This window comes from Apis cerana, linkage group LG6, assembly GCF_029169275.1.
Source record: "Apis cerana isolate GH-2021 linkage group LG6, AcerK_1.0, whole genome shotgun sequence".
Taxonomy (NCBI): domain Eukaryota; kingdom Metazoa; phylum Arthropoda; class Insecta; order Hymenoptera; family Apidae; genus Apis; species Apis cerana.
In genome coordinates, this window is record NC_083857.1 from 1,885,446 (window position 1) to 1,901,854 (window position 16,409).

At 21.3% G+C, this 16,409-nt stretch overlaps 3 protein-coding genes across 9 annotated transcripts; 2 read left to right on the forward strand and 1 right to left on the reverse strand.

Moving 5' to 3' along the window:
• Nucleotides 1–825: 825 nt before the first annotated feature.
• Nucleotides 826–2,272, forward strand: LOC107993521 (male-enhanced antigen 1). The gene is made up of 4 exons (XM_017049977.3): nucleotides 826–1,286; nucleotides 1,451–1,646; nucleotides 1,715–1,786; nucleotides 1,851–2,272. The coding sequence occupies exons 2-4, from the start codon at nucleotides 1,470–1,472 to the stop codon at nucleotides 2,061–2,063; spliced, it is 462 nt and encodes a 153-aa protein (XP_016905466.1). The 5' UTR covers nucleotides 826–1,286; nucleotides 1,451–1,469; the 3' UTR covers nucleotides 2,064–2,272.
• Nucleotides 2,273–2,341: 69 nt separating this feature from the next.
• On the reverse strand, nucleotides 2,342–7,809 carry LOC107993519 (sodium- and chloride-dependent GABA transporter 1). 3 transcript variants are annotated; one of them, XM_017049972.3, is made up of 14 exons: nucleotides 7,539–7,809; nucleotides 5,976–6,272; nucleotides 5,611–5,830; nucleotides 5,423–5,524; nucleotides 5,179–5,347; nucleotides 4,972–5,104; nucleotides 4,773–4,907; nucleotides 4,572–4,675; nucleotides 3,980–4,104; nucleotides 3,784–3,896; nucleotides 3,593–3,724; nucleotides 3,315–3,518; nucleotides 2,696–2,863; nucleotides 2,342–2,612 (listed from the first exon to the last, which is right to left on the reverse strand). In XM_017049972.3, the coding sequence occupies exons 2-14, from the start codon at nucleotides 6,207–6,209 to the stop codon at nucleotides 2,511–2,513; spliced, it is 1,941 nt and encodes a 646-aa protein (XP_016905461.1). In that variant the 5' UTR covers nucleotides 6,210–6,272; nucleotides 7,539–7,809; the 3' UTR covers nucleotides 2,342–2,510. The 3 variants fall into 3 exon arrangements, with proteins under 3 accessions (XP_016905461.1, XP_016905463.1, XP_061931927.1); XM_017049974.3 differs by having other exon boundaries at nucleotides 7,575–7,798; XM_062075943.1 differs by lacking the exon at nucleotides 7,539–7,809 and having other exon boundaries at nucleotides 5,919–6,059.
• A 6,884-nt stretch (nucleotides 7,810–14,693) lies between these two features.
• Nucleotides 14,694–16,022, forward strand: LOC114576932 (uncharacterized). 5 transcript variants are annotated; one of them, XM_062075961.1, is made up of 3 exons: nucleotides 14,694–14,930; nucleotides 15,611–15,771; nucleotides 15,845–16,022. In XM_062075961.1, the coding sequence occupies exons 2-3, from the start codon at nucleotides 15,611–15,613 to the stop codon at nucleotides 15,909–15,911; spliced, it is 228 nt and encodes a 75-aa protein (XP_061931945.1). In that variant the 5' UTR covers nucleotides 14,694–14,930; the 3' UTR covers nucleotides 15,912–16,022. The 5 variants fall into 5 exon arrangements, with proteins under 5 accessions (XP_061931945.1, XP_061931942.1, XP_061931943.1 ...); XM_062075958.1 differs by having other exon boundaries at nucleotides 14,913–15,012; XM_062075959.1 differs by having other exon boundaries at nucleotides 14,914–14,979.
• Nucleotides 16,023–16,409: the final 387 nt, after the last annotated feature.

Consider the following 16,409-nt stretch of genomic DNA (forward strand, 5'->3'; position numbering starts at 1 on the left):
ATCTTTTTTGCCAAGTTATTGATAAAAAATCTTATAATTTTTATATATTGTAAATATATATAGGTTATATATGTCTTGTATATTTTTATATCTCATGTACATGTATATGTTATTTTATGTAGGATATTAATTCAAGAAATATCTTTGAAGATATTGTAAGACATATCTAATAAGATTCATTAAATAGTAATAGTAATCGAAGTAAATCAATTTTTTTATATTGACTGTATTTTTTTGCTTAGTTATTAGCATTCATTGTGCATTATTCAACTAAATTTGCTCGTTTTCATTGTATGCATATTAGCCACATTCATGCTTTGCTACTATATTTATGTAATCTTTTACTTATTTATTTCATATTTTACAAAGGTTTATTTTACAGAGATTCTAGAAGCAAAAACAATAATAAAATACAAAAAATGATATACACAAATGTCGAATGAATCTATTAATTAACTTCTTCACTGATTTTAATGACTTCGAAATATATAACAAAAAGCATTTTAAGCAATACTTCTCTTGAAATGAAATCTGATATTTAACAAGATTGAACGAAAATAAAATATAAGACAATTTTTGGACAAAATCATCAAAATTTTAATATTATAATATATAGCAATAGTAATATGATAATCAATTAATTTTTCCATTATCGTAAAAAAAATCTTAAAAAGATTCGAAAGTAGTTCATAAGTTCATAAGTAGTTCGTTATACATATTGGTTATTAGATTCCTTAACATGTTTATAATATAATAAACAATTGATAAATGAATACTGATGAATACAATGAATACACTATTAATATATATAAAGAATTCAATGATACAGTACATACACTATCACATATATATATAAACAGAATTCAGTGATATAATAATGAATTCTTTTTTCAAAAATAAATTGACTATGTATAAAAAAAATTGTTCAAAATAATATTTTTAACAATATATTTCAAGTTCAATAATGAAATAATTAATCACTAGTTAAATAGAAAAAATGACCGATTATTTAATCAAAATATTTATTATTTACATAAAAAAAATTTATTAATATTAAAAAAAAATTTAAACGAATATGATAAATAAAACAATACTTTTTTAAAATATTATATATTAGTATTAAAAACTTTAATATCAAAGTATTGTTTTTAAATAAGTAATTCATTTGAACAGCTATAAAACAGTAAGATATTACGAAGTACACGAAATCAGCTGTGAATTGTCAAATTTTCCTATTGTAATAAATTTTTCAATATTTATAACTTGTCTAGTATAAAAATATCAAGGTAAGGAATTTGATTATTTAATTCTTAATTTTATTTTTTTGGAAGAAGAAGATTAATAAATTTTAATATAAAAAGTAATGACATACATGAAAAGTAAGGTTAAGAATTCTTTATTTTCAACAAGAAAATCTATTTAAAATATTCATAAAAACTTTTTAAAATAGAAATAAAACGTGATGCACAATGTCTCCTGATCCTACACAAGAACCTATTGAAGAAACATTAAATACACCGAATTTATCTCTTGATACTAGAGGAATAAATACATCAGATAGTGAAGATGATGATATAGCAATGGCAGGATATGTACCACTATCTCAGATTCCTGCAGATAGTGATCCAATGTTGTATGAGGACGAAGTATGTTTATTATTTAATAATTTTATTTATGCATAAATATTTATAATAATAATCTCTTTATGTTTTAGGATGATGAATGGATAACTAATGTAGGTGAATCTAGTCAAGTACTGAGAGCTCCATTATTAGAGTCAGAGCATGTATGTTCCTTTAATTTAAAAAAATATTAAATGTTTTTTAATAATATTTTATATTTTTTATTAGGATAATATATCAGAAACAATAGAAATTTGGTCATCTCCCCATCGATCAAATATTGATATGGATGCAGATAAAATTAATCAAGTAAAATCTATGATGGCATCTTTTACTTTACCAATTACTGCAATTCCAGAATGGGCAAAAGCTATATCAGAAGATCAATGGAAAGAACAACTTATTGGACGTATTAAAGAAATGCAAAATGGAGAAAAATAAATTTAAGTATTTTAATTAATTTTTTATATAAAATTGTGTATATAGTTTGATATAAATTAAATATTTAATTTTTTTTTGAATTATAAAGTTGATAAATGTAAAATTTCAAAGTAATCATGTGGTGACATTTAATCATATTTAGTCATATACAGTAGACAAATTTGATATTATGTAAAGTATAATAAATAAAATTATTTATTTTATCTTAATCGAATTCTTATTTAAAATTTGTTTGTATATTTTTTTATAAGTTTGTATCTTATTATTAATATACTTCATTTATATAAGCACTAAGTTTTTTTATTTGTTTATGATAAATGATTACATGAACATATATATTGTATATGATATGATATTGCTTAACATATGAAATTATGTTTTGTCTCAGTCATTCATTGCAAAGAACACACTTGCATTGATGAATTTCAAATAAACATACAATGATATTTATAATTCGAAATCTGCACTAATAGAGGCAGCTTTTGTGGGATTTAATTTCATTCGTAATGTAGCAACATCATCTTCTATTCTTATTAATTTTCGGAATTTCTGGAAAAAAATATTATTTCAATCGTGTAAAATAGAATTTTATAGATGAAATAAAAAGATTATAATAATTTATAGTATTATACTTCAGAGATAGTTCCAGATGTTGTAAACCAGATATATATCATATATCCGGGAATACATAACATTGAAGATAGACCACAAAGCCATCCTAACACATGACTCCACCATGGATATTCATACGTAAGATATTTTACAGGAACAAATTTAATTATGTTAAATGTGAAAACACCCTAATTTAAATTTAATAAAGATTTAGTTAACTGAATTATATAAAAAATGAAAATTAATAATTATTTGTACATACAGAATGTTAATATATTTATGAATATTTTGTATAATATGAATGTTTTAAAAAGCTTGATTCTAAATGCCTCAACAAATATAAAAATTAATACTTACATAAAAATGTTGGTTAAGACTTATTTATTAAATTATAAGTAATTGAAATTTGCATTAAACAAATGAAATGAGAAGAGTAAGATGATATCTATTTTATTATTATTAAAGCACTTTTACTTTGTTTTTTTTTTAAGGCAAATTTAAATTATTTATAACATAATAAATAAGCTTCAACATTTTTTATCTATCAACTTTTATGTTTGTTTCAATTTCTATCAACTTAAAGCTATGTTATGTATATATTAATATATACACATAAATATATAAAAAATTTTGTCTTACTACACAAATGGCAGGAGTAGTAATGGTCCAACATATTTTCCACCAACAACAAGGATAATAACCAATCATGTCACGAATTCCATCATAAAAACGATTTACACCAAATGCCCATGAGATAGCAATACATTCAAAGAACATTAAAAATAAAAGACAAAATCCGCTTACAGCATATGAATCTAAGAGTTGAAATACATACATTCCTCCCTGAAAGTATTATGAGTTTTTTCCATAATTTATTCATAGTTAATAATAAAATTTAATTTTTATTAACTGCTTACTTCAGTAATGCAAAAAAGACCAATAAGATATGAGACAAAGCATACAATAGCTATAAATAATTCTTTTCGTTTTCTGAGAAGTCGCGGCCATTCATCTACTGCAGCCGTGATAAAGCCTTCAACTGTACAAAACTATAAAACATAATGAATGATCATTTTCATTTTCGGTTTATTAAAATATCTTAAATTACCTGACTGTCTAAGCCAATAAGTATAAGCATGAAAAAAAATAAACAAGACCAAATTGATGATCCTGGTAATTCTAGAACTGCAGAAGGATAAACCAGGAAAGCTAAACCTGGACCTAATTAAAACATTTATAACAATAGAATATTAACGAAAAATCATAGATAATATATATGATTTAATATTAATTATTAAAATTACCGGAAGCCGCAACATCCGCAACGGGCTTTTGTTGTTCATGAGCCATGAAACCAACCACAGAAAATATAACAATACCACTAAGCATACTAGTACAAGAATTTACTGTACAAACAATAAGTGCGTCTCTAAAATAAAGTAAATTTATAAATTATATATATAAAATATACATATAAAAGATATTATTATATTCGTGAAACACTTTTAAAAAGTCAATTCTAGAGATCAAAACACAAAAGTTAATAAAGAAATATTATTTATTTAGTATTATCTATTTATTTAAATTATAAGCAATTTAAATTTGCATGAGAGCAAAACAATAGTGTGATAAAATAGAACTATCTGATTCTAAAAGTTATATGTTGATTTGTCTAATACAAAATTAAATTCTTTATAACTTAATAAATAAGCCTCAATCAATATTTTTATGTATTAATTTTTGTATTTGTTTTTGCTTTTAAAATTAATTCTTTAAAAATATTTCACAAATATATAAATATTCTGTATACAAAATGTAATGAAATCAAATTTAGTTAAATTAAATATAACTAGATGAAATGTATGTATTGTGTTTAAATAAGCATAAATTATTTACTTATAAACATTATTGTTGAATTTATTATAACTTCCAAGAGCAACTAGTGCACCTAAACCCAGTGCATAAGAAAAAAATATTTGCGTCACTGCATCTATCCATACCTATAAAAATTTGTTAAAATATATCTTAATTTATAATTTAATGAGATATAGAATTTAAATATTATTTTAAAAAAACAAAATAACATTATTTTAATACCTCGGGATCACTGAGTTTCGAAAGATTTGGAGTTGCATAATATTTTAAACCTTCCATTGCTCCTGGCAATGTTAATCCCCTTATTAATAAAATCGTTAACAATGCATATGGAAATAATGATGTAAAGTATACAACCTGTACAAATCAGCAAACAAATTCAAAAATTTTATTGAAATTATAAATAATTATAAAATCATACTTTTCCAGTCCATTTTACGCCTTTCCAAATACAGAAATAACACATGATCCATACAACAGCCAATGTACCTGCTAGTTCCCATCTTATTGAACCTATGTTCTCTATACCATCAGAGATTTGAAGAGTACGTCTCCTTTTCAAAATAATATACACATTAAAATATAATCATAAAACAAAAATTATAATAATTGTATTATATAAACTCACTCCCAAAATTCTTTCACTGGATCTTTCAGTAAAGCGTGACTTAAATTACCGATTGGGGTAGAACATATAATATCTTCATCTTGAGCCCAGCATAATGCTTCTAAACGTTCCGTAGGCGTAAGACAATAACGTGTATTCCAAGGATTGCCGCATGTTCTCCATGGAAGATCTATATACATATTTAATATTGAAAAATTCTATTCATTGCAAAACTTTATACATGTTATTTTTATTATTTTCGTACCAATTCGTAAAGAAACCAAAAGATAAAAAAGTGCCCATGCTAATATAATGATATAATATATATTAGTCCAACAGGAAAGTACACAAGTAGCGTATCCAATGCCTATTTGTAAAAAAATCATAAATAATGGTAATAACAGTTTAATAATTTATAGAATATAAAGATAATATAAATATCCTAATATAAACCTTTGAAAATTGGAGCTATTTTAAAAACACCTAATCCACCTATAGTCATCATTTGTCCCAGTGATAATTCCATTAGGAACATGGGTACTCCGGCAAGCGCAAGAGCAATAAAGTAAGGAACCATAAAAGCTCCACCGCCATTTTTATAACAGAGATATGGAAATCGCCATAAATTTCCTAATCCTATAGCCAATCCTACTACAGAGAGGATGAATTCAATCTTGAAAAGATAAGAATAATTTGATTTTAGATATTAATTTTTAATTATAACATATGTGCATTGTATATATGTGTGTATCTTTAATTGCCTTTTTTTGTTGCAGTTTTATTGCTATAATTCACGTTAATATTTTTTATGTTTTCACCTTACTGCTCCACATTCCTCGATCTGGCAATGTTTTAATTTCCTTAAAAGCTGAAGATTGCAAACATTGAATCGCTTCAAAGCGAAAATCTTGCTCTTTACCGCCATTTGAAACTCTTACGGGTGGTTCAGCGAATAAGGCTTTTAATTCTTGAACTGGATTCACAGGTTTACGTGGCAGAGGACTAGTGGACCTATCTACCTTGGATATTTTAGAAGATTCGCTCGAAGGCATTATTTTCTGTCCGAAATACAAATTCAATCGAATTCACCTCATTCTATTAAATCTTGCTTCGATCTGTAAACAAAGATGAAGGAAAAAGAATCTAAGAATTGAATTTCTAAAAATTGTCAAATGTTTAAATTACGATTGCCAGACTCATGATTAACTTATAGATTTAGCTATTGGCATTATTTGTTATAACTTTTATTCTTTGATTTTATTTACATCTTGTATTTATATATATTAAAAAAATATTAACATTAAATAAATTTATAATGAACGGTAAGTGAAAGATGACGCGATCATTTCTAAAGAACTTTGAATGTTCAACAGTCATCGTAGTTACATGAGATACGGCTGTACAAGGGTCTTGATGATGATGGATGACAGACAATGAGCCACTTCCGGGAATCACGTTTGTTAAACGTTGTTCCCATCAGGCAACCTTGTCCTATTTTATTAATTATCGGTAAAAGAAACAATGTCATCGGAGACCATCACATAGAACAATGAACTACGATCGGCGGACGTCTTCCTACTATAAAACCATTCGGATTTAAAATTTCCAATTTACCATATAGGAAGTAGAAAATTATTCATCAGCAATTTTGTCATTCTATTTTAAGTAGTCAATATCTTAAGAGATCTTAATAAATTATTACGTTTATTAACGAAGATATGTATGTATAAGGCTCGTTTAATTTTCAAGTAAACAAATTCTTATATCAACGATAATTAACAATTTCGTCTGTATTTTTAAATGATACTGTCTTATAAATATATCTTATAGTATAAAACAATTTACAACTTCTACACTTCAATTATGTAATAAACTCAATTGTATAACTTGAATGAACGATAAATTAATCTTTATGATATTATCACTTAATACTCATACTAATGATTATTGATATATAAAAAAAAATAATAGATTTCATGTAATTTATAACAAAAAGAATAAATAATTGTACATTACATGTAAATAATAACAGAAATGTTTTTTGTAATTTTAAAAGAATTATTAATATAAATATTACAAAAAAAATTTAAATTTATTTACTTTTATTAAAAAAAAGAAATTTTATTTCAATTCTATGTTATGTATTTTTTTTTTTTTTTTGATAAAGTAAGTTTTTATGAATAATAAGACATAATAAGAAAAAGAAAATATAAGAATTTCTAAAATAGAAAAAAATAATTCGTAAAATTGTTATTGAAGAATATGATAATTTTATACATAAGAACCATTGACAATAATGTAACCATTAACAATGAGTAAATAGTATCTTATACTCTATCAATGATAACAATATTTTACAAAAAAAGATCAAAATATCTTACTTTTCTCTTGTCATACAATTCAAACAATGTACATACGTGCACAATTTCACGAACAGATTTAAATAAGATTTTCACTAGATCGATATGTCAATAGCAGTCGTAAAGTGTCGTAAGTAAAAAAAATTATCGAAGCGTGTCGTGTGTCGGCCCGTGTCGTTACGTTCACAAATCGCGTTTACAAACGGTGAGTGTTGAGATTTCTACTGTGCCCTACAGATCTACCCCACAATGGCGTTCAGTCCCCTAGGCACCAACACACCTATCGTTTCATTCAACAAATTAGTGCCACAGTGTCACTCTATATTTAGGTGCACTATGTGAATGGTGAGAGAGCCCCGAGTTCGCTAATAACTGATTGACCACACCGATGGCCGCGAATTGCTCCCTTCTCTAAGAGTATATACACTTAAAATACATTGAACTACACTTGATCTTGACTTTATGATATATATTATCGATTTGTTCAAAATTAAAATATAATTTGTTATAAATTTATTGAATTATTATACAAAACAAATTTTTGTATTTGTCGATCATTAGATATTTGTAAACAATAACTTGAAAAAAAAAGAAAAAATAATAAAATCAATGTCCTTTATAATCCTTTTGAAGAAGAAAAAGTACTTCATATTCCTTCTTTTCCCTGAAGAAAATATAAAAATAAATATATGATGAAAGTATAAAGAATAGATGAAAATATTATTAAAAAGATAATATAAAGAAGATCTGATCAAAATGATATCAAAGAACACATAATATATCAAAATATTAAAATAATGAAAGGCGGAAATGAGATATGAAAGAATAATAACAGGAAACATTTTGTAAACTCTCTCTTCCGGGTAATTACTACAATTTCAGGGACACAAAACAACTGTTTGCTTTGTTATTAAAGATAAAGAAAATAAAGATTTTATAAAATATATTTCAAAATATGTAATAGTAATAATATATTAAATAAAAATATTTTTTATTTTTTTAAAAAAATGTTAAGATGTTTTTTACTTAGATTTGATACAAATTTAAATATATTATATAGATATTATAGATTATAAATATATAGATATTTGAATAAAAATTTTTAAAAATATGACACAAATATTTAGATATATGTAAAAAAAAAAATTCTTAAAAATATTATACTATATATTTCGTTCATAATTTCATTCATAATACATTATTTTGAAATATTATGGTATATAATTTATATGTATATAAATTTAATATATATATATTGCATATGTATATATATATATATATATATATACATATACAATGAATTTATGTGTAATCAATGATAATGATAAAATTTTAGCAACATATATTAATTGTTTATCATAAATTATATAACTACATACATAAATTATAGTTTAATAGAAAATTTTTACATTGAGATTAATCAGTTAGTCACTTAACAATTTCTTTGAATTTCCATTTATATTGGTTATAATAGTTAGTTTATAAAAATGTAATAAAAATAGAAGACCAATTTTGAAAGTGTATTCAAAATTTATTATTATTTCTACAATAACAGGAATATTCGAAAAAGGTTGAAAAATCTTTCAACAAATGAAATTGTACATTTCTATAGAAAAAAGAAATTTTATTGTAATAAAAACAATTAATAAAAATTTTTATATGCTTATAACTCTTTAATAAAAAATTTCTGAATATAATTTTATTTGAATTTTTTTTAGTCATTAACATATAATAAGTTTTTATCCTGTTCTTTTTAGATACCTTATATATGCTATAAAGGAAACTTTAAAAAACATTCAAATTTATAAGAAATTCTAATTTTTTACAAAATTTATTATATGATTATTAATTGCCTTTAACTTGTATGATAAACATTATCACGGAATTATCTTAATACAAGCAGAATTTAATAATACTATAACATAATACTAAAACTTTTTATGAATAATTTGAAAATTAAAGTTGATCATCGGTTATATATAAAACAAAAAGTTTAAAATATTTTAAGTTTATTTTATATTTTGAGCTTATTAAGATCAATCATAAGATATTAATTAATTAACAGATTGATCAATTATAATTTTTGATCAATTAAAGTTAATTTCAGAAAACATTCTAAAAAAATTAGATAATTATTTAAGAAATGAAACTTATCAATGATTTTTCAATATGTTGTAAAAATCAATATTTTTATACATATAATTATCACTCGATTTTAGTTTTCAAAATATTTGCAAAAAATTCTTACTATTGTTATATTGAATTTTGTCTATATTTTGCCATAATATTGTGTATTAGCATACAATCATCACTTCAAATAAATAATATATCACAATAGCCAAATTAATAATATATTTAATATCTAACTATATAACGCGAACCAATTATCTATTAATCATCACAATATCTAGAGCAAATTTGGATATTTTTTCAGATCCATGAAATATTGAAATAAAATATAATATAATCTTTAACCAATCAAAATTAAAATAATAAAAATTATAATAATGTTGCAATGATCAATCTTTCACTTAATATTTAATATTTATTCATTGTAATAATCAATCAGTCATTGTAATAATTTAATTTCGGTCGTATATTAATTTTGATCGTCTAAGAATTGCTTTATATTTTAATTTCTTTCTATTCTAAAATCTTTCGGATTTAAAAAATTTATAAAACATTCCAGCTTGCTATGGATTTTTTCGTTATAGTAAACACTTATAATTAGGAAAATAGTATTATATAGAGATAAAAAAATATTTGATTTCCCAATTACTAATAAGCTAGAATTATTCCTGTCGCGTATATTTTATATGAGACACCTTATAGATGTTGAGATCATTATAGCTATTACGTCTCTATTCGTCATTTGACTGTAAATCACTACTGGAAAATTATATTAGTTACTTGTATAGACAAAATTCAATAATCAATTCAATATCAAAAGTTATTAATATTTCGAAATAAATAATATTAAAACTTTAAATTTAGAATCCACTTTCCTTTTTTTCCTGCCCTTTAAATTTTATATCGATTAAAAGCGTATACTTTTCATAAGAATAATCGTTTAATATATGTAATATATTATTACATAATATAATATATTACTTTTTATTACTTTTTAATAATCATGCTTGATTAATAATTAGAAAAAAATCTATCCTATTATCTCGGTAACTTTGAAAATGTTATTCAATTTATTTTAAATTTAGTTAATAATTTTACTAATCTGTTATAATAAATGTATGTATTGTTTCAATTGATTACTAATAAATATGTGTATTTATTGAAATGGTAAACATTTTTATATCGAATCAATACTTTCATTGAAATCTTAAATAAATGATACTGAACATATATTGACAAATATATATTTAAGTTTTCTACTACTACTACTACTACTATTACTACTACTACTACTACTATTACTACTACTACTACTACTATTACTACTGCTACTACTACTAATACTACTACTATTATTACTACTACTACATACACACACGCGCGCGTTTATATATATATGTTTATTTTAATAATTGAAAAACGAGTCTTCTCCATTTACATATATGATTTTGAAGACTTAGACAAAATTAAAATATAAAACAATTTTTAGATAACCGAAATTATAATGACTGAAGTTATAATGACTACAGACAGATATGAAGATTATCAGCTTAAATTCTTTCGAAACTAAAGTTGACTATCATACCAACTTAGAAGTTTGTTATTGATTTCAGCAGCCTGAAAGAAAATAGAATTTTTCTTTTAAAAATAATTAATCAAAAAAAGAAAAAAATAAGTAATTAATTAAAAATATAGAAATTAAAAATTAATTAATTTTTCTTTTTAAAAATATATATTATATTTAAGTTCCATATGATATCCAATCATGAATCCAGCATGATATTTGGAAAGAGAAAAGGGAAGAAAGAACAAATATAAAATTTTAGTTTCGGGAATTTATTGATTTCCAAAATATTAATGAAAACTTTTAGCATTATTAATATTGAAAGCTATGTATGTAGATATTATTAATACATTGAATGATTTATCCATGTGAATTAATATAATTGTATTCACTATCATCATCAAATGTCGAATCAAATGGACTGATCAATGATAAAAATTTAATCATTCATGTGAAATATGTTATATATCTGGAAAAACTCAAAAACGCGACACAAATATATCAGCAGGCTATAATAATCCCTTCTTTCTCCTTACAAATAATGAAAATATATTCAGGAAAATGAAAATTAAGCCTATTCGAAAAGAAATATTTATCGTAAAATATTTTTAATAAACTTGTTTTATAAACATTTTATTTCCGTATTCGATTATCTTCTTATGTCTTTTTATCTTTTTTTATAAAAATAATATAAAAAAATTTTTTTCTTTAATATAGATATATTTTTTAAATAATAATATAAATATATTATTTATATTATTATTATAAAATAATATAAATAAATATATATATAAATTAATATTTATAATATATATATAAAATATATATATATATATGTATTATATATATATAAAGTAAATATTTTTATTTTTAAGAAATATTAAATATATATAAAAGGAAATAAAAAAATTAATGTGCAGGTAAAACACATTTGTCGTGCAAATGTAATAAATGCTATTATTTTGGATATATTTCAAATAAAAATGATGCTATTTTGATATATTGATATTATTTTAGGATGAAATTTAAAAAATCCTCATATCGATTTAATTTAACACTTGATAATGATTACTATAGAATACAGATGTTAATAATATTTGGATAGACAGTATTTAATATATTAATAATATCTATATATATAGCTTTCAATGTGTAAGTATTGAAAGTTTTTTTATTAATATCTTGTATTAATAAATTCATGAAACTAAAATTTTATATTTAAGTAAAATCTCCTCTTTCCTTTCCAAATATTATACTGATTCGTGACCGTAAAAAATGATACGTTATCATATAAAATATTATCATTGCTTATTGTATAATAATTAATATTGATTAATCAACAAATAGAGGATTAATTAGAAATAGAGAATCTTCATTGATTTTGATAATTTTTGAATTTATTTTGTAAAAAAAAAAATTTTTATAAAATTTTAAATTTGTTTTCTTTGTACATTATCGCCATTCAGCGATTAATTTTTGCAAAAAAAAATTGATTTTATTATTATATAAAATTTTTCTTTCTTATATATATATGACTTTGTACACACAAAATTTGTGATTATTATTTATTTACTCTTATAAATGCTACAATATTAAAAATATATAACAGGTAAATCAATCAAAAATTTATTGCTCATAGAGTGTTCTTATATTGAACATAAAATGTGTCAAATCCAATGTCAAGTTTTAGATCCGCAGAATGTAAAATAAATAAAATGTGAAACAACACAATGAAATTACAAAAATTGAAATTTCAACAATAAAGATGCAAATATTTTATGCTATATTCATTGCATATAATGATGCTAATATTCATTATAACAGAAAACTATAATATTCATCTTTCTCCTTGTTATCTTGCCAAACAATCAGACAATTGATTATTTTACAGATTGTTTTAAAATATAATTGTTTATTTAATTAGCTATGTATATTCTGCCAAAATGAACGCTAAAATTTCAGATTTTACATTCTGTTGGTAATAATGCGAGTGACACGAAAATGATAATCAAATGCTAAAATCTTATGGACTTAAATCACAAAAAAATACATTGCATAATTGATCTATTTCTATATCTAATTTGTGTTATAACAATAGATATTAATTGTATAATGCTAATATTACTATCATTTTCGAAACTGAATGCAAATAAAAAATAAAAAATATGGAAACTTTGAGTGGAACTTGAATGGTATATAATAAACATTTCGAATGTTATAATATTGTAAATAATTTTTTAGGAGAATCTTAGAAAACTCTTATGGAGATTTATTTACAAATGAGATATAAAAATTTTATATCTAATCTTTAGTTTCCGCTTTCTTTTAATCAATGCTGTATCGATAACATAGTAATAGATATAAAAATGATAAAACATTTTTTGCAAAATTTTAAATTTTAGAGAAAATGGATGAAATTTTCGAATCTCTAAAAATCTTTTTTCAAATATTTTATATTTATATTTTTTGAAATAAAACTATTTATATACAAAATTTCAATCAAATTTCAGTCAAATTTTAGATTCAGAGAGATTTTTGAAAGTATTCTTGGTGTCTCATAAACTATTTTGGTTTTGAAACATCTAAATCTTATTTATAATTTTTATATCAAAACTTAATTCATTACTAATAATACTAATATAATTTTTATCTAATCTATCTAAACTAAATCGATAATGTCGCATGTAATATCAATCTGAAATTTTCGAATTTCTAAAAAAATTTCTTATCTGTATATTATATCCTATCATATGTCTATTTATGATGTTAGATTTTATATCTGATCTATAATATTTAAACAATTCATTTTATTACCAATAATTATATGAAGTTTCAATGTTTTCACAAAGAGATGGTGTTACTAATCAAAAACCTTTAACAAAATTCACTTTGCTTATTGATAACACCATGTGTCAAATTTGAATACTTATAAAAAATAAAAAAATAATAAAAAAATATATATATTTTATATAGTATAAATACTTATATATATATATATGTATATATATATATTTTTTATCATTTTTGCTTTTCTATATATATATATATATATATATATATTTTGTATATTTTTTTAATGAATTTATAATATTGAAAGTGATATATAAAAATTATAAGACTTTGAAATCATTAATCTTATAACATACAAATATTAACTGTTAACATTATGCTATATATAATCTATGAATATTTAAAAAAAAAATCTTTTTTAATATTATTTCTTATTATTTTATAAAAAATATACAAATTTATTTTTTTTTATCTTTATTTCAATAGAAATATTTTAAAAGTTTACTTTTTAATAAACTATAAATATAATTAGAAATTATATAATTATAATACAAGATAATAATTTATACAATTTTAAAAATAATAAATGTTAATATAATATAATATAGTTAATATTTATTAAATTGATATTTTTAAAATAAATTTATATTAATAATATATTGCATTTTAAAAAAATATTATGACATAAATACATTAATTTTAATTTTATAATTATATAATTTATTTTATTATAAGAATACTTTATTTTTAAATTTAACATAGAAAATATATAATTTCTTTAAATCAAATAATATATTTTTTATTTTATATAAGAACAGTTTCATTTAAAAATATACAGACTTACAAATGATCGCTTACAGAACACATCTACAATTTATAGGCATATAGTTTGTAAGTTTATGAAAGACTTCCAGTAGATTCCGAATAAAGTAAGTATATTCTATTGACGTTACTTTTGTGTATAAAACATCGTCTAAAGTTGAGTAAATTACTACATCATTTTATTTAAAAGTAAAAGTATATAAATAATCTTTTTTAATAACCTTTGTATATTTTTACAATTAAATCAATTATTATTTTTATTTTAAAAAAGTATCGAATATTACATAATGTTTCAGCTCAGATAAATTTATTATAATTAATTTTATTAAAAATTGAATTATTTCATTTGATATAATATTAAATATTACATATAATCGAAATTGAATTAACGTGGGTATCATTTTTAAAATATTAAATAACAAAATAAAATTATAAAATATAGATTTTTCATTTATTTTGCTATGACGAATAATGGAGTAATTTTTGTTTTATTATATTAAAATTTTTTTTGTTTTAAATAATATATATTTAATAAATAAATTTTACTAATCAATAGATTAATATTAATGATTATGTATTATAATAAAATAATATAATATTACTTATAATATATATTAATATAATATTAATATTAATAATTGTAAAACTAAATATTAAAGATAGAAATAGAAAGAATTAATCTTTTATAATAAAAATGTTTGTGAAAAAAATAATTTTTTTATGTAAATGATATAAATATATATAATTTATATGTATATTATTTATTTTATCATATAAAATATTTCAGATGGCAGAAGGAAAATTACCAAAGCCCCAGCTTCGTGACCTTCATCTTTCAAGAGTTAGAAGGACTTTGGGAATAGCGGCATTACTTTGTACTTTTACTGGCATGAGTTGGAAGATTTTAGTTACTGATAGATATGAACGAAAAGCTGAAGAATTTTATAAGTAATAATATCAATATATTAAATTTTTATTTTTTGCTTTTTTTTTATTATATACATGTTTTATTATATTTTAGAACTTATGATCCAATGAAATCATTACAAATAATGAATGAAGCTGGACTTATGGAATCTTATAATTAAATAATTATTTTATAGATAAATATTATATATACCAATAAAATAATAGTGGTATTATAAAAATTTTATTTAAAGTTATATGTATTCATAATAAAGAAATGTTATAAAAAGAAATTGGTTTTTAAACATAAAATTAAATATATAATTTAAATAAATTTAAGATTTCCTATATAAAAAATAGTACTTTAATAATACTTTTATTTATATAATATGTTTTTAAAATAATTTATTTTAGAGATATAAATTAAATTACTAAATATGAATATATAAATTCATATATTCATATTAAATTTATAAGAGTTATGCTAAATATATCTTTAAATGATTAATTTTAAGTATAAAAAAGTAACATTATATTAAAATAAAAAATTTAAGTAAGTATTTTTATTTTATTATTATGATATTAATATTGAATCTAATCATATATTATTTATTTATAGAAGTAAAAATTTTATATGACATTAAAAATTATAATAGATAATTTTTTATCATTTAAATTAA